Source organism: Dromiciops gliroides, chromosome 5 (genome assembly GCF_019393635.1).
Source record: "Dromiciops gliroides isolate mDroGli1 chromosome 5, mDroGli1.pri, whole genome shotgun sequence".
Taxonomy (NCBI): Eukaryota; Metazoa; Chordata; class Mammalia; order Microbiotheria; family Microbiotheriidae; genus Dromiciops; species Dromiciops gliroides.
The window spans coordinates 271,976,808-271,991,515 of NC_057865.1; the positions used below are offsets into that span (position 1 = coordinate 271,976,808).

General features: G+C 41.0%; 1 protein-coding gene across 7 annotated transcripts in view; it reads left to right on the forward strand.

Moving 5' to 3' along the window:
• VEZT (vezatin, adherens junctions transmembrane protein) overlaps positions 1–14,708 on the forward strand; it is an 83,912-nt gene that overhangs the window by 19,821 nt on the left and 49,383 nt on the right. For 5 of the 7 annotated variants that reach the window (XR_006353351.1, XM_043968741.1, XM_043968742.1 and 2 more), the window contains exons 2-3: positions 9,022–9,156; positions 13,136–13,222. Coding sequence is in view for 6 of the 7 variants with exons in the window: in XM_043968741.1 (XP_043824676.1) it covers positions 9,022–9,156; positions 13,136–13,222 (222 nt within the window). In the remaining variant the exon portion in view is untranslated. The remainder of the gene's footprint in view (positions 1–9,021; positions 9,157–13,135; positions 13,223–14,708) is intronic. The other 2 variants (XM_043968743.1, XM_043968744.1) reach the window with 1 other exon arrangement.

The window sequence follows — 14,708 nt, forward strand, 5'->3', positions numbered from 1 at the left end:
CATTGATAGTAGCATACTCAAAAATCTTTGTTGTAGTATTAGTGCAACCCAAGCACCTCTAATCATTTGTCTTTATTTTTGTGGAGTGTTTTGTAATTGTATTTGTATAATAAGTTTTGTGTATACCCTGATAGGTTGACTGCCAGATAATTTATACCTTTGCAGCTGTTTTGAATATCATTTCTTCTCAACATTTCTTTGTGGGTTCTACTATTATTTTTATTATTATTTAGAAATGTTGATCTGTGCATTTATCAGTGAGTAAGCATTTATTAAATGCCTACCATGTACCAGACATTGTACTAGGTGCTAATAATTACAAAGAAGTGACACGGTATTTTCAGAGAGATGACATTTTAACAGAGGGAGAGACAACATTGTATATAGGTATATTTAAGGCCCATTTATTTTGTATTCTGCCTCTTTACTGAAGCTCCATAATTGTCAGTTGTCAATTATCAATTGTCTTGATAAGTTTCTCCTCTAATAACCATTATGCCATCTACAAATAGGGATAACTTTTATTGCTCTTTGACATTGTCAAGTATTTAATTCCTCATCGTATTGTTATCAGTAGCATTTCTAGAGCTATGTCAAGTAATTGTGGAAAGAGGAAACAAGATACCTTGATATGCACACTCCCCCCAACCACACACACACACTCACACACACATTTATTGGGAAAACTTCTGGTACTTTATTCATTGCAAATAATGCTAGCACTTGTTTTAGATACATTATTTTTTAGAATTTTTATTGTTGGGGTTTAAAAAAAATAATAAGTGCTGTTGTATCAAATACTTATTCTGGAGTTATTGTTTTATTCATATGCTTTGTTTTAATCTTTATGTGATTCATTTTATTGTTTTCCTACTAGTGAACCATCTTTGCATCCCTAGCATAAATCAAGGCCTTGGAGAATTTTTTTTTATCATTACTGTAGTCTTTTTGCCAGTATTCTGCTAAAATTTTTGCATCCATGTTCATTAGTGAGATTTGTATAATTCTTTTTCTGTTTTATCCATTCCTAGTTTGGGTGTCATGACTGTTGGTTTGTACTTCTGGTTTCATCCATGTAAGAGGCTTCTTGTAAGGAAGCAGTGCATATCGTGCCTGTTATACAATATCTAGTCTTATTGAGGTACACTGAGAGTCTAAATGACTTGCTCAGGGCCACACAACCAATATTGTCACAGATGGGACTTGAATCCAAGTCATTCTCATTCAGATGCTGGTTCTCCAGATGCTAGTTCTCTAGCCACTACTCCACCCTCCTTTTCTATCAGAACCTATTGAGTACCATATTTGTCTCACAAAAAGGAGTTTATTAGAGTTCCTTCTTCCTCAATTGTCGTGAATAAATTTTTTAGGCTAAGTATCAATTATCATTTATATATCGATAGAATTCTATTTCCTAATATGCTAACAAAACTAAGATTTACAGGAAATGGATGATTACTGCCCCCCCACCCAAAAAGTATCAAATTCATCCCAGATAAGTATACAGGTTCAAAATCCCTACCTTCCTTCATCCAGTCTCTTAACTTGAATAGTAAATATATGATAGTGGCCCCCTTTTCCAAGAAGTGTTCATTTGCTTCTCAATTCTTCCTTCCTTCTTCCTCTTTTGGAGCACCTACCTTCAGAGAGTAGCAGTGATAAGAATACCAGCTGTACTGCAGAAATGTCAACATCATGCCCACACGTTTGACAAATCTCCAAAGATTCTGCATCACATTCATACTCCATGTCCTGGGAAGACAAGAGAACTTACAGTTATTTATCAATAAGTGGATGCCTCTGGAACCTATAGCAGAGAGCTACCAACCAGCAGTGCTCACCCTTCTGACTGTTCTCTCCTGACAAGTGCTTGCCGATCCACCCTCCATTCTCCCTTCCTCAGAAGACAGAGCCTCAGGCCAGATGCTTAGCCCCAAGTGTTTAGTGGGCATTTCCTCACTCCCAGGGCTCAGATTCATCAGGATCCCAGGCACCTCTTCAGATCCTCTTTTCCTGATTTTGCTTTGAAGCTCCCCTTGCCATTCTTTCAAGGAGCCTTCATTTTTTTCCTTATAAATGGAGACAGGAGTAGCAATCGTAGAGTCCTTTTAGCTTCTCTCTCTCTCTTTTTTTAAAAAATAAAAGTATTTTATTATTTTCCAGTTACACGTAAGGATAGTTTTCAACATTTGTTTTCATAAGATTTTGAGTTCCAAATTTTTTCCCTCCCTCTCTTCCCTCCCCCCTCCCCAAGACAGAAAGCAATCTGATATATGTTATATATGTACAATCACATTAAACATATTTCTGCACTAATCATATTGTGAAAGAAGAATCAGAGCATAATGGAAAAACCTCAAAAAAAAAAAAAAAGGAAAAAAAAACTAGTCCCAAAGTAGAAACAGTATGATTCGATCTGCATTCAGAATCCACAGTTGTTGTTTTTCTGGATATGGAGAACATTTCAGGGAGGGTGGAGCAATGGCAATGAGGGTTAAGTGACTTGCCCAGGATCACATAGCTACTAAGTGTCAAGTGTCTGAGGCTGAATTTGAACTCAGGTCCTTCTGAATCCAGGGGCAGTGCTCTATCCACTGCGCCACCTAGATGCTCCCAAGAACATCTTCTATCATGAGTTCTTTGAAAATGTTTTGGATCATTGCACTGCTGAGAAGGGCCAAGTCTATCACAGTTCCTTTTAGCTTCTCTTAAGAAAGCACCCAACTTGCCTTTAGGAGATATGCAGTGGTTACCTGGCATTCACTGGCTTTCACCCTGCACATTAGCTGCAAGTGAGATCCTCACTCTTTGGCCATTATTATTGGTGGCTCTTGTGCCAGATTTTCATGGCTAACTGTCCTGGCCACCTGCCATACCTCTTTGCAGTATGGGTGACTCAGTCAATGGGGTTCCTGAGTAAGGTTTTATTTATTCACAGGCTTCCTGCCTTTTCTTCTTAGAAAAGCTTATTATTAGGTTACATAAATGCCTTTGTCAATTAGTAACTTCCTGCAAAAGCTCTAATGTGAACAGAAGCTGTCCCCAGCTGTTGTCCACGAGGGGCCTTTGAGCAGAATCCAGTTACTTTTCATCTTTTCCTATCTATCCCTTCTCTGATCTCCCAACTAATCAGGTCTGAGAAATCATCTGTCTTGCTGCTTTTCTTTATAATGAGCCCAAATCTGGCCCTCTACACATCCCACCTGTTACTCCTGAAAAGATCAAATCTAACACCTCTTAGACCGTGATGGACCATCAGCCACATGACCAAAGCTATTCTGTTCCCTGGAAGTCTTTTCTTTTCCAAGCTAAACATCCCGATTCCTCATCCCATCTCATATGACATAGTTGAATCCTCTTACCCTTTCGATTGCTCTCCCCTGGATGCATTCTGGTTTGTCAATATCCTCTTTTAATTTAAAAAAAAAATTTATCAGGGGGCAGCTCGGTGGCACAGTGGATAGAGCACTGGCCCTGGAGTCAGGAGTACTTGAGTTCAAATCTGGCCTCAGACACTTGACACTTACTAACTGTGTGACCCTGGGCAAGTCACTTAACCCTCATCACCCTGCCAAAAAAAAAAAATGTGGCAGCCAGGACTGATGACACTATTCCAGGCATGGTGTGACGATGACCAGTGCCCCATTCCATCCAGTATTGAAGACAGGGGCTTATGCCATCAAGTAAGCTGTCATGGCTACCACCCAACACCAGAAGATGCTGTGGAATATTAACCATCCTCCTAGGGCTGCTATTTGCCTCTGGCAGCTGCTGTGACTCTAGGGATTTGGTGGCAGCCAGTCAAGAAGCATTTGAGTGGCTACTAGGTATCTGGTGTTCTAAGCGCTTTGAATGCAAACAGAAACCTAGACAGCTCCCTATAAAAGGGATCTGAAAAGGGGAGGGGAGGTGGGGGAAGGGAGAATGGTATACAAAGTCTGGTAGGAGATAGTCCACTGAGAAGCCTAGAGAGGCATGAAGACATCTTTGGCCTGGGTCTCCTCCTTAACTTGGAGGTTCTGGGAGGACCAAACGGTCAGAAGAGAAAGTCTCAGAACCACGGGTGTCCATTTTTCCAATGCTGCTCTCCGCTTTGGAAAAATCTTGCCTCTTTGTATGAAGGGAATAAAAATATGGATTTATAGGGTGTGTTCTGCTAGGCCACATGATTCATGAAGTCCAGCTCTTATGTGTTTATTATCTAATCCAGAGGTGTCAAACTCAAATAGAAATGGATCCCTGTGGGAGTGTATATTGACTTGGAAAACCTCAAATTAACACTATCTGTGTCGTAACGTATTTTAATTTTGTTAAACATTTTCCAGTTGAATTAGAATCTGGTTCTGCCTTCACTCTGAAGTTTTTCAGGCCACTGGTCTGGGAATGCTGGGAGGTTCATACTTCTGGTCTAATCCATATCTTTCCATCTTCTGAACTACAAAACTACCAAAAGATACTTTATCAAAAGCTTAGATCTCCAAGGTAAATTCCATCTATAGCATTGCCCTTATCCAGTAGTTTGGTGATCCTGTCAAAAAAGAAAATGAGATTGTTCTACCCTGATCTCTTGGTGAAGCCAGGCCTTCTACAGTCTGGCTGCAGGGCACCCTCCCTTTGGAGTCTTACTGAGTAGTTCTTTGCTTTATCCACTCTTCCTTCCAATCTGTTCACTTTGTCATAATCTCGTTCTGCCCTTTTCTATCCCTGCTCCTCTGTGTATATTGCTCTCCTAGCCAATCAGTATTGATTAAGCAAGTAAGGATACAAAAAGAAGCAAAAGACAGTCCCTGCCCTCAGGGAACTCACCATCTAAAGAAGCTAGAAGTAGACCACCCCTGTCTACTCAGATATGTCTCCTTACAAGCCACAATTCAAGTGCCAGTTTCTCTAGGACATTTAACTTGATTCCATCACCCTCCCACATTCCTCTCCCCCTCCCCACTGCCCAAGCAGTCCCACCTTTCTTGAATCTCTCAGATTGCTTTTATGCACTTGATAGTTTTCAAATCTGTATTATGGCTTTTTGTTAAATGCCCTATTCCCCCTACTTGAGTGTAAATGCTTCAAAGACAGGAATTATATTATTTTCCCATCTTTCCCTCATTGTAACATCATATAACATAACTGATACATAGGTATTTAATAAATATTTTATATATATTTTAATATTTAATAAATATTTGCTGATTAAAATTTGGACTTTATCTCTGCTCTAGAAATTAAAGTTTGTGTAAGGATGAATATTTGTCATAGAAAAAGCAATTCGACTTTGCTATTTATGTTTAATGTCTTGTGCTCTGAAACTGGGCTGGAAAGGACTTTGTTAGTCAGAGAATGCTTTGTTCATTATTCAGCTTTTTCATTCTTTTCTGCAGAATTAGTAATTTATAAAGTTGGGTATGTTGCCCTTACTAAATGAGACATAACAAATTTTTAAAAAAGGAAAGACTTGTGACTATTAAATCATTGCTTCAATTATGCCTTTATGTATGTGGTCATAAGTTCTGTTTAAATTACATTTTTATACCTCGAATCACTTTTAGATTTACTTGGGGATGTTGATTTTTAAAAGAATGCAAACCTCCAGCAATATTGAAGAACCATTAAGCATTTACTGCGAGCAGAGAACTATGCTGAGTACTGGTATTGATAGAACTTTTCAAAGAGATACAGTTTGTGCCTTTTTGAGGCTTAGTCTAGCCAGGGGGGTGGAAAAACCACAGCTATTGTGCACAATATTACATAAGTGCATATGATGCCAAATCAAGTATTAGGTAGGGTTAAAGGATGCAAGGGAGAGTCAGGGAAGGCTTCCTAAAGGAGCTGGCATTGGAGTTAAGCTTTAAGGGATACATAGAAATTTAGTAGATGAAAGAGGAAGGGAAAGAGGTTGTAGGTACAGGACAAAGTCCAAGCAAAGACAAAGCGACAAAAAATGGGCAGTGGGTTTTCAGGACCTGCAGAGATCTGTTGAATTTGGCTGTGACCTAGAGTGTGCAGAGGGGAATAATGATGAGAGAGAGGTAATATGGTGCTATGACATGATGAGTCAGGGAATGATAGGTGGAGAGAAGAGTTTGAACTTTATTCCAGAAGAAGTGGACAACCACTGGAATTTTTTTTTAACTGATGCGGCATAACTGATATATGTGCGTAACAAAGATTAGTCTTCCAGCATTAAGAAGGATGGATGGAAGAGGGAAGAGTGGAGAGGAAGCAAGTGGGGAGAAGAGAGGAGAGTGTGATGAGGGACAGATGGGGGAGGTGGAGCAGGAGGAAAGCGAGCAGGACTTCATTGACTTGGATAGAAAGAGTGAGGGTCAGGGAAGTGCCAAAGTTTTTTTTTGTTTGTTTTTTGGGTTGGTTTTTTGTTGTTGTTGTTTTTTAGTGAGGCAATTGGGGTTAAGTGACTTGCCTAGGGTCACACAGCTAGTAAGTGTTAAGTGTCTGAGGCCAAATTTGAACTCAGGTCCTCCTGACTTCAGGGCCGGTGCTCTATCCATTGCGCCACCTAGCTGCCCCAGTGCCAAAGTTTTTAAACAGCTTAAGTTTATAGTAGACAGTTGGAGAAGTGATTTAGATGGGGGTTGGAGTGGAGGAGATGAACTAACTGGTTAGGTGGTTTCTATCTCCTCTTGTTAGCTCCTGATGATTTTTAAGTCCATAAAGAATAGAACTGCAGATGTTAGTTAAAGTTGTTTTGAGAAGCGAACATTGGAGTCAAAATATAATTTGGTAGAATTGGAGAAAACCACTTCAGCCAAAAGAAATACAAGAAACCTCATACACAGCATGTAGGAGCTTCTCAGGAAATCCTTGTGGCTCACTATTCCTGTAAATTTCAGCTGAGAGAAAACATACATAATACCAACAGTAGTACCAGAAAATTACAAAAACAACCCATCTGGCTGATGAATTTGCCAAGTACCTTCAAGTGCACTAAGATTGCCCTGAAGGGTAAAATAATTTGTTGGGGGGGGGGGGGAAGCCATGTTCAACAGGAAATCCAAAGTGCAGAAGAAGCACTTTGAGTAAATTACTTTTGCCAATCCTAGCAAAAAAAAAAAAAAAAGGTGACTGAGATTCTCAATTGAATTTGGAAACCCAAGGAGTGGCTTCCAAGTTAAATGGATCATCCCAGTTTTATCCTCTAAGATCCTACTAAAGCAGCACTATCCCCTTTCCAAAACTGCCAGGTCAAATTCCGAAGACTGAGTAATAGCACCATTGTTCTTGGCTTGGATTTACAAAGGAAGGTCCCAGGCGCCAGGATTTCAGTAGGATGCTTTCACTAATTGCTCTTCTTCTCTCACCTTCTAATTGTACCAGATGCTTTGTAGCCCTAAAAGTTACATTCAGTACTGTCAGCCACTAGGCTCTGTATCTAAGAGAAGGTGAAGGACTTGAGTAAGAAAAGATTAGAATGTTAGAATTCTCCATAATTGTACAGCTACTTCTGATAAGAGGAGAGCCAGTAAGGAATCAGATGCTGGTCTGATGGGAAATGGAGTTCAGTGAGGAAAGGAGTTGGCATCTGATCAGGTAGACTGCATGGTTCAGTTAGTGGCAGCTCCAGCAGCCACTTCACTTTGAACCCTGTCTGAAGGGTTGAGTTCCAAAACGAACCCAGTTTCTCTTGTTCCTCAGAATCAGATATGGAATGAGATAAAATCTCCTGCCCCCTGTGGCCTCTCCTACTCTGATTCACACTAAATCATCGTTTGGAAATAAAAGAGATAAGAACTAGTCCAATTCTACCCCATTCCTTGCTCCCAAATAAAGTTGATGCCGGAGTGCCAAGCAGATGCCATGGCAGGTGTTAGAGGGCATTTGGGACACCGCTGTCAAGTCTGAGGTTTAAAGAAGCCCAAAAGCTAAATGTAAAATGCTGTTTGAATGAAGAGCATATCTGTGTGTCTAGCTGCATGCTGAAACAACAATATTGAACTCTCCATTTTAATTCTATGTGCTTTTTGTGTGTGTGTGAGGCAATTGGGGTTAAGTGACTTGCCCAGGGTCACACAGCTAGTAAGTGTCAAGTGTATGAGGCCAGATTTGAACTCAGGTCCTCCTGATTCCAGGGTGGGTGCTCTATCCACTGCACCACCTAGCTGCCGCCTAATGTGCTTTGTTTTAACAGGAAGTTTTACATTTTCTCAGATGACACCGTAGACTCACATAACATATGTATACACGTAGATACATGTACATACATGCAGATATATGTGTGTAGTGTTCTGTACATTCTTTATAAACCCAAGAAGTCGGTACACATTCTTACCAGATGTGTCCTGTTGGGACCCAAATCTAGGGAGCAAAGGAGAGACTGTCTTCAGGGACCCAAAGCCTTTAAACGAAAACCAGCCTACTGCTAGCGGGAAAGTTCTCTTTAGGACTCCACCATCATACTTTAATGCAGTACTCACAAGAGTGGATGCTTTTCTCTGCTCCCGCAGCTATTATTTATTAAATTTGGCAGGGTACTTTTTGAAATCAGAGAGTTCTTTATAGAAAAATGTTTTTCTCCAAAGGGGGAGCCTGGGCATGTGAGAGCAAACAGCAACATTGAATGGAATATGATGAGACATTTTTAATGTTCCATAGTTGATGAAGCAGGCATCTCATTTGATCCTTATAAAGCTTTGCGGCAGGTGGTGGCATTGTTACTCTTCTAGTACTTTTAGAGACAGTACCTGTGCTAAGGAAGTGTCAGACCCTGCCTGTGCACTGGGTCCCCCAACTTTCAGTATAGTGAGGGTTCTTTCTACCTGATATAGTGACTGGACTCTAAAACTCTTGAATGTTTGCCTTCACTAGGATAAAGCCAATCCTTTTCACTGGCATATTTTCTTTATGTCACTATTCAGTTGATAGATTTGCTTAACCATTTCATCCTTAGTCATTTGTTGCCAGTAGCTGAAGATTACAGTTAAATTGAATCTCACACCTTCTCAGTCTTTTCTGGGAAATAACAAAACTCTTGGCACATACTTTAATGCCACTTCTCTTTTAATCTTTCAGAATTCTCCACTTTACCAGTACTTGCAAGATTTGGGACAGACTGACTTTGAAATATGTACTTCCGTGTCACCAAAAGCAGAACAATGCACCTCCGAGGAGGCACAGCAAGAGAATTCTACCAAGATGCCATCAAATGTGAGTACCTGCTTGCTACTAAGAGCTATCATTTACCAAAGAATCACCTCACTGTTTTTTTTTTTAATCTATTCACATTAATAAGTACTTTTTTTTTTATTCCTTCCAGGCCCTAAACTCCACTACCATTCCTCCCCCCCCCATGAAAAACACCAAAAAATAAGGATTTGATTCTGATTTCATCACTTGTTCCATACAAATGTTTGATATCTAGACTCCCAGATACTGTTACTTCATCAGAACCCAGCATTAATGTGGCTTCTATAAAGTGATGAAATGAGGCTATATCTTAAATACTGAGCTTCCTTTACAGCCACCCATCACAGAGGTAAGCTGGCTAAAGGTCTGGATCGAAGAGGCAGGCCTTGACTTTGCAAGCCATGTGCAAGGATGGAAAGTATGATAATAGATCTGGTGATTGAAAGGAAGCTGTGAATACGATTCTTTTATTCCTTTTCCAACCCTTGTTTGTTACAGGAGTGTAACAGTATTTCCAGGATTGACTTTTGGTTACCTGGAGCCAAATAGATAGTCTTAGAGAAGGGAGGTAGAAGAAACCCGGCGAGAAGAATTCTAGCTACTGCTAACAGAACTGCTATGTGGAATTGCAGTCTAGAAGAATTGCACACAGGTAGTAAAGGGATTGCTTTCCCATCCCACCTCTTCCCATCCTCATTAGGACAGAGGGCTTTCTGGATGGGAACACAGGGTTGGTACGAGCCTCATAGAGGGGTTGGAGGAGGAATCACCAGCTTTGCCTCAGTTTCCACTGGGACTTCTCATTCTCTGGGCCAGCCAGCAATAGTATAGGGCCCGTCCCAGAAACAGGACTAGAGTAGGCAGCGTTTGTATCTCTTTGTCCCTATTTTGTTTAAAAATATGAATATTCTTAGGAAGGGCCACATCTTATCTGATAATTCCTTAATTATCCACTCAAACTTCAGTGGGAGAGTGTCCAAGACAAGCTACTTCATATGTTTTGCTTCAGTCTTTGTCACCTTTGTTATGTGTCTCAGACTGCCAGCTGTTGCTATTTATAATGGTCCTGTTTAAGCTTTTGTTCTTATACCTATTCATTGAAAGGAGAGTTTCCTCTATAACTGCAGATCACCCGATCGCTGCCACCAGCCTTCTGCGGCTCGGCCTCTTCACCCTTAGCTGGCTGGCCGTGATAATGAACCCATAGTCATCAACCAGGCCCAGACTTAAAGAATCCCACCAACTATTTCAGCCATAGCCTTTAAATCCCAGGATCACCTCCATGGCATCAGAATTGTCGTAGGACTCATTGGACATTTAGAATCATTGTTTATAAATATTTTTTCTTTTCTTTTTTTGGTGGGGCAGTGAGGGTTAAGTGACTTGCCCAAGGTCACACAGCTAGTAAGTGTCGTCATTGCTTTCTTTTTCTTGATTTTTTGGGGGGTAATTGAGGAAATATGACTAATGAGGAAATGTGTTTTGCGTGATTATTTGTATTTGTAATGGATTCTATTTTTCTTGCCTCAGTGGAGTGAGGAGGGAGAGAAATTAGAAATGAAAATAAAAGTGAATTAAAAAACATTTTTTTAAAAGAGACTGAGGTGGGGCAGCTAGGTGGCACAGTGGACAGAGCACCAGCCCTGCATTCAGGAGGACCTGAGTTCAAATGTGGCCTCAGACACTTAACACTTACTAGCTGTGTGATCCTGGGCAAGTCACTTAATCCCAATTGCCTCACCAAAAAAAAAAAAAACAACAACACCAAACAAAACAAACAAACAAAAAGAGAGAGACTGAGGTACTGGCAGGACATCTAACACATAAAACAGTTGGACAGGTAGTTTCAAAGCTCAGGAGAGAGGTCCCAGAGATGTAAAATTGAGAAGTGACACAACTGTGCATGTAGATAAGATTACTCAGAGAGAAAACCTAGGCAGTGAAGACAAAGCCTTGAGAAGTACCTGCTTTAGAGAGGGTCGGAAGAGGAAAAGAAACCATCCAAGGCTGGCAGAGAAGCAGTACTGGAATTATTCACCTTTCTGGGTCATGGGCCCCTTGGGCAGCAAAGCTGCCAACCTCTTCTCAGAAGGATGTTTTTAAATGCAGAAAATAAAATAAACAGAAGTATAACAGAGACCAATTATATGGGGGGAAGTTAACAAAATATTTGAAAAAGCAAGCTCATGAGACCCTTGGTTAAAGACCCCTGGTCTAAGAGAGAAGAAAATAACCAATAAAGTATGTTCTAGAAGCCCGTGGAGTAGAGGGCCTCAAAGACAGGCTGTCAGGGATAGTGTCAGATGCTTCATAGCAGAACTCTGGGATTTGAAGGGAGGTTCACCAGTGACTGCTAAAAGAGTAACTTGGTGAGGGCTGCAGAAGCCAGCTTTCATTAGGCAAAGTAGTGGGTGGTAAATGAGACGATGCTGTACAAAGATCAGGTGATATTTGGCCTAGAAAAGAGAAGCCTAGTGGTGAAAACAGGACCCACACGAGCACCCTCTAAGTGTCTAATGGACTGTCCTATAGAAAAGAGCTTGGACTTTTTCTGCCTCGTGACCGAGGGCAAAACTGAGGGAGATGAAAAGTTGTAGATTTTGGCTCCCGTAAGAAAAAACTTGCTAACAATTAGGAAGATCCTAGGGAAAATGGGCTGACCCAGGGCTCATTGAAAGTCTTCACACAGAGGCTGGAAGACCACTTGTTAGAGACGCTGAAGAAAGGATTCCCAGTCCAGTACGAGTCGGAGTAGATGAGAGTCCCAGTCAGCCAAGATTCTTGAATTCTGAGAGTGGAACATTCTTTCAAAAAGTTTGGCAGGAAAGGGAAATGAAAGAAGGGTAATAGAGGGACTGAAAGGGGGAAAAAATAGATGGAGTGATAGAGTAAAACTTTGATTAAGTGGTGTGCTCAGGGAATCGCATAGTCTAATGAACTGATTTTTTCCCCTTTTAACCTGATAAATCTTGTTTCATTTCTTATTTGTTATTTTTTTTTCTCTAAAATGCATTATACAGGAGAAGCTAGGTGGTGCAGTGGATAAAGCACCAGCCCTGGATTCAGGAGGACCTGAGTTCAAATCTAGCCTCAGACACTTAACATTGTGTGATCTTGGGCAAATCACTTAACCCTCATTGCCCCACAATGGCATTATACAGCTTTCCTGGCTGTATAAGTATAGAAGAGTGTTAAGAATTGAATCTTCAATACACAAAATTTTTAAAAGCACTGTCAAAGTCATATAGCGCTGGGGATCTACAGTGTAAGCTATGGGACTGACTATGAGACATAGTCTGTAATATTTTTTTCTCCTATATATTTGATATTTGCTCACTTTGCATTGGCCTCCATTTTATTTATTTATTTATTTATTCATTTATTCATTTATTCATTCATTCATTCATTCATTCATTCATTTATTTGTTTGTTTGTTTGTTTATTTATTTATTTTGCAGGGCATTGAGGGTTAAGTGACTTGCCCAGGGTCACACAGCTAGTAAATGTCGGTGTCTGAGGCCGCATTTGAACTCAGGTCCTCCTGAATCTAGGGTCGGTGCTCTATCTACTGCGCCACCTAGCTGCCCCCAGCCTCCATTTTAACCAAAACAAAACAAACTCACCCCCCCAAAATACCCCAAAATCCAACCCCAGAACAGTACAGAAATGACAATTCCAGTCATTTGAGCATTTCATTAATTGAAGTTTTATTCCAGTTTGGGTGGAACTGAATATTCAGCACCTCTCTGCTCCATGTTTTGGTCGGTATGTGTGTTCCTTGCACTGCTGAAGATTGCAGCACCTCAGAAACCTCATAGGCAGTGTTCAGGGGTGGTGGCCAGAAGGCTCATCCCCTGTAGTCAGCCTGGGCCAACCCTGCCCTTTGACAGGCTTCCAGAACCCAATGGCATCTGCCCTCCACGGAGAGGCTTTGGAGTGAAATTTGAGCAGAGGTTCGGACTTCCTGTTAAATTCTGTGCTCTTTACCTCCCTTCCCCAGGGTATCCTGTTAAACTTGGCTGAAAGCTTCAACAGGTGGTTGTCACTGTTTCAGTGCTGTAGGAATGATGACTTGCTCCACAAATTGGTAAGTTTCTCTCCTGGAGTTCTTGTTAGATCCCTTTTCTAAGCTTGATCTGTCACTAAGTGACTTCTGAATCACTTTTTATATTACAGATTGATATAACGAAAGGTGCCCTGGGCTGGGAATCAGGCTTGTGATGCTAAATACCTTCTGAATTTCCAGAGGGTAAACTGATTCTGATTGGCTGAAAAATGCCACGAAACTCATTCTCCAAATATTGGACATAAATCATGCCAGAGGTTCTCCAGGCTTTACAGCCTTATTTTCAACATCAGGCAAATGATTTTATTTCTCTAGGCCAGTTGTCTCAGCTGTAAAGTGAGAACTTTGGACTCCACGGTTTCTGAACTCCCTTTGAGCCCCAACTGCCCATAATCCTAGAGTACCAAGCAAATCACCAGCATCATCTCCCTTGGCACCTTCCTTTCTTCTCCCACTTCTTCCCCCTCCCCCAAGAACTTAGGGTTCCTGGGGAAGGAAGAGGGTATTTCTCCCGGGTTCATAAATTATCTTGAAAATTTCATTTTAATTCAGTGTGATGATTAAGGTGTAGATCATACAAGTTTCTCAAAGACTTGCAGTTACTCCATTTTGAGGCTTTCCTGGTATTGGTTACTTGTTCTTCTTTCCGGTCACAATGTATCTCTTATGCCCTTCACACAAAGAACCGTTATGCACTTCAGCTCTGTGTCTCTGTATTAATGCAGTTTTCAAAATATGTTTCCGAATGGCAAATACAATGGATTTTCTTCTGTTCTGAAAAAGAAGAATCAGCAAGACATAGAACAGCATAGCTGATGTCTATGTGAAGAACCTGGTTTTTTGTTTTTTGTTTTTTTTAGTGAGGCAATTGGGGTTAAGTGAGTTGCCCAGGGTCACACAGCTAGTAAGGGTTAAGTGTCTGAGGCCGGATTTGAACTCAGGTCCTCCTGACTCCAGGGCCGGTGCTCTATCCACTGAGCCATCTAGCTGCCCTGAAGAACCTGTTTTTATAGCCTGATCCAAGATTGTGGTAGATTCTACTGAGATGACTATAGTGTCGTGCCATCTGCACGTAGCACAGTATGTGAGTTGGAAAGAACCTCCAAGACCATCTAGTTGAGCCTATTCCTATTACACTGTACCTGACAAGGGGTCATCCAGTCCTGGCCTGAAGACCTGTAGTGTAGACAAACCCATGCCCTCCCAGGAAAGTCCCTTCTGCTCTTGGATGGCTCTAATTAGAGAACTTAAATTGAGTAAAAACCTGCTTCTTAGCAGTGTCCATCCATCATTCCTAGTTCTGCCCTCTGGGAAACAAATGTCATCCTTCCATGCGGCTGACTGCCTTTTGAATACTACAGGGTGGGCCAAAAGGCCAAAGGGGCTTCAATATTTAATAGCTCCTTTTTTTTTTTGTTTTTAGTTTACAATACCTCGGCATCGTCTGCAATATGTATAGGAAATGAATTTACATTACATGTGGAAAATCACATCTCAGAGCAGCTAG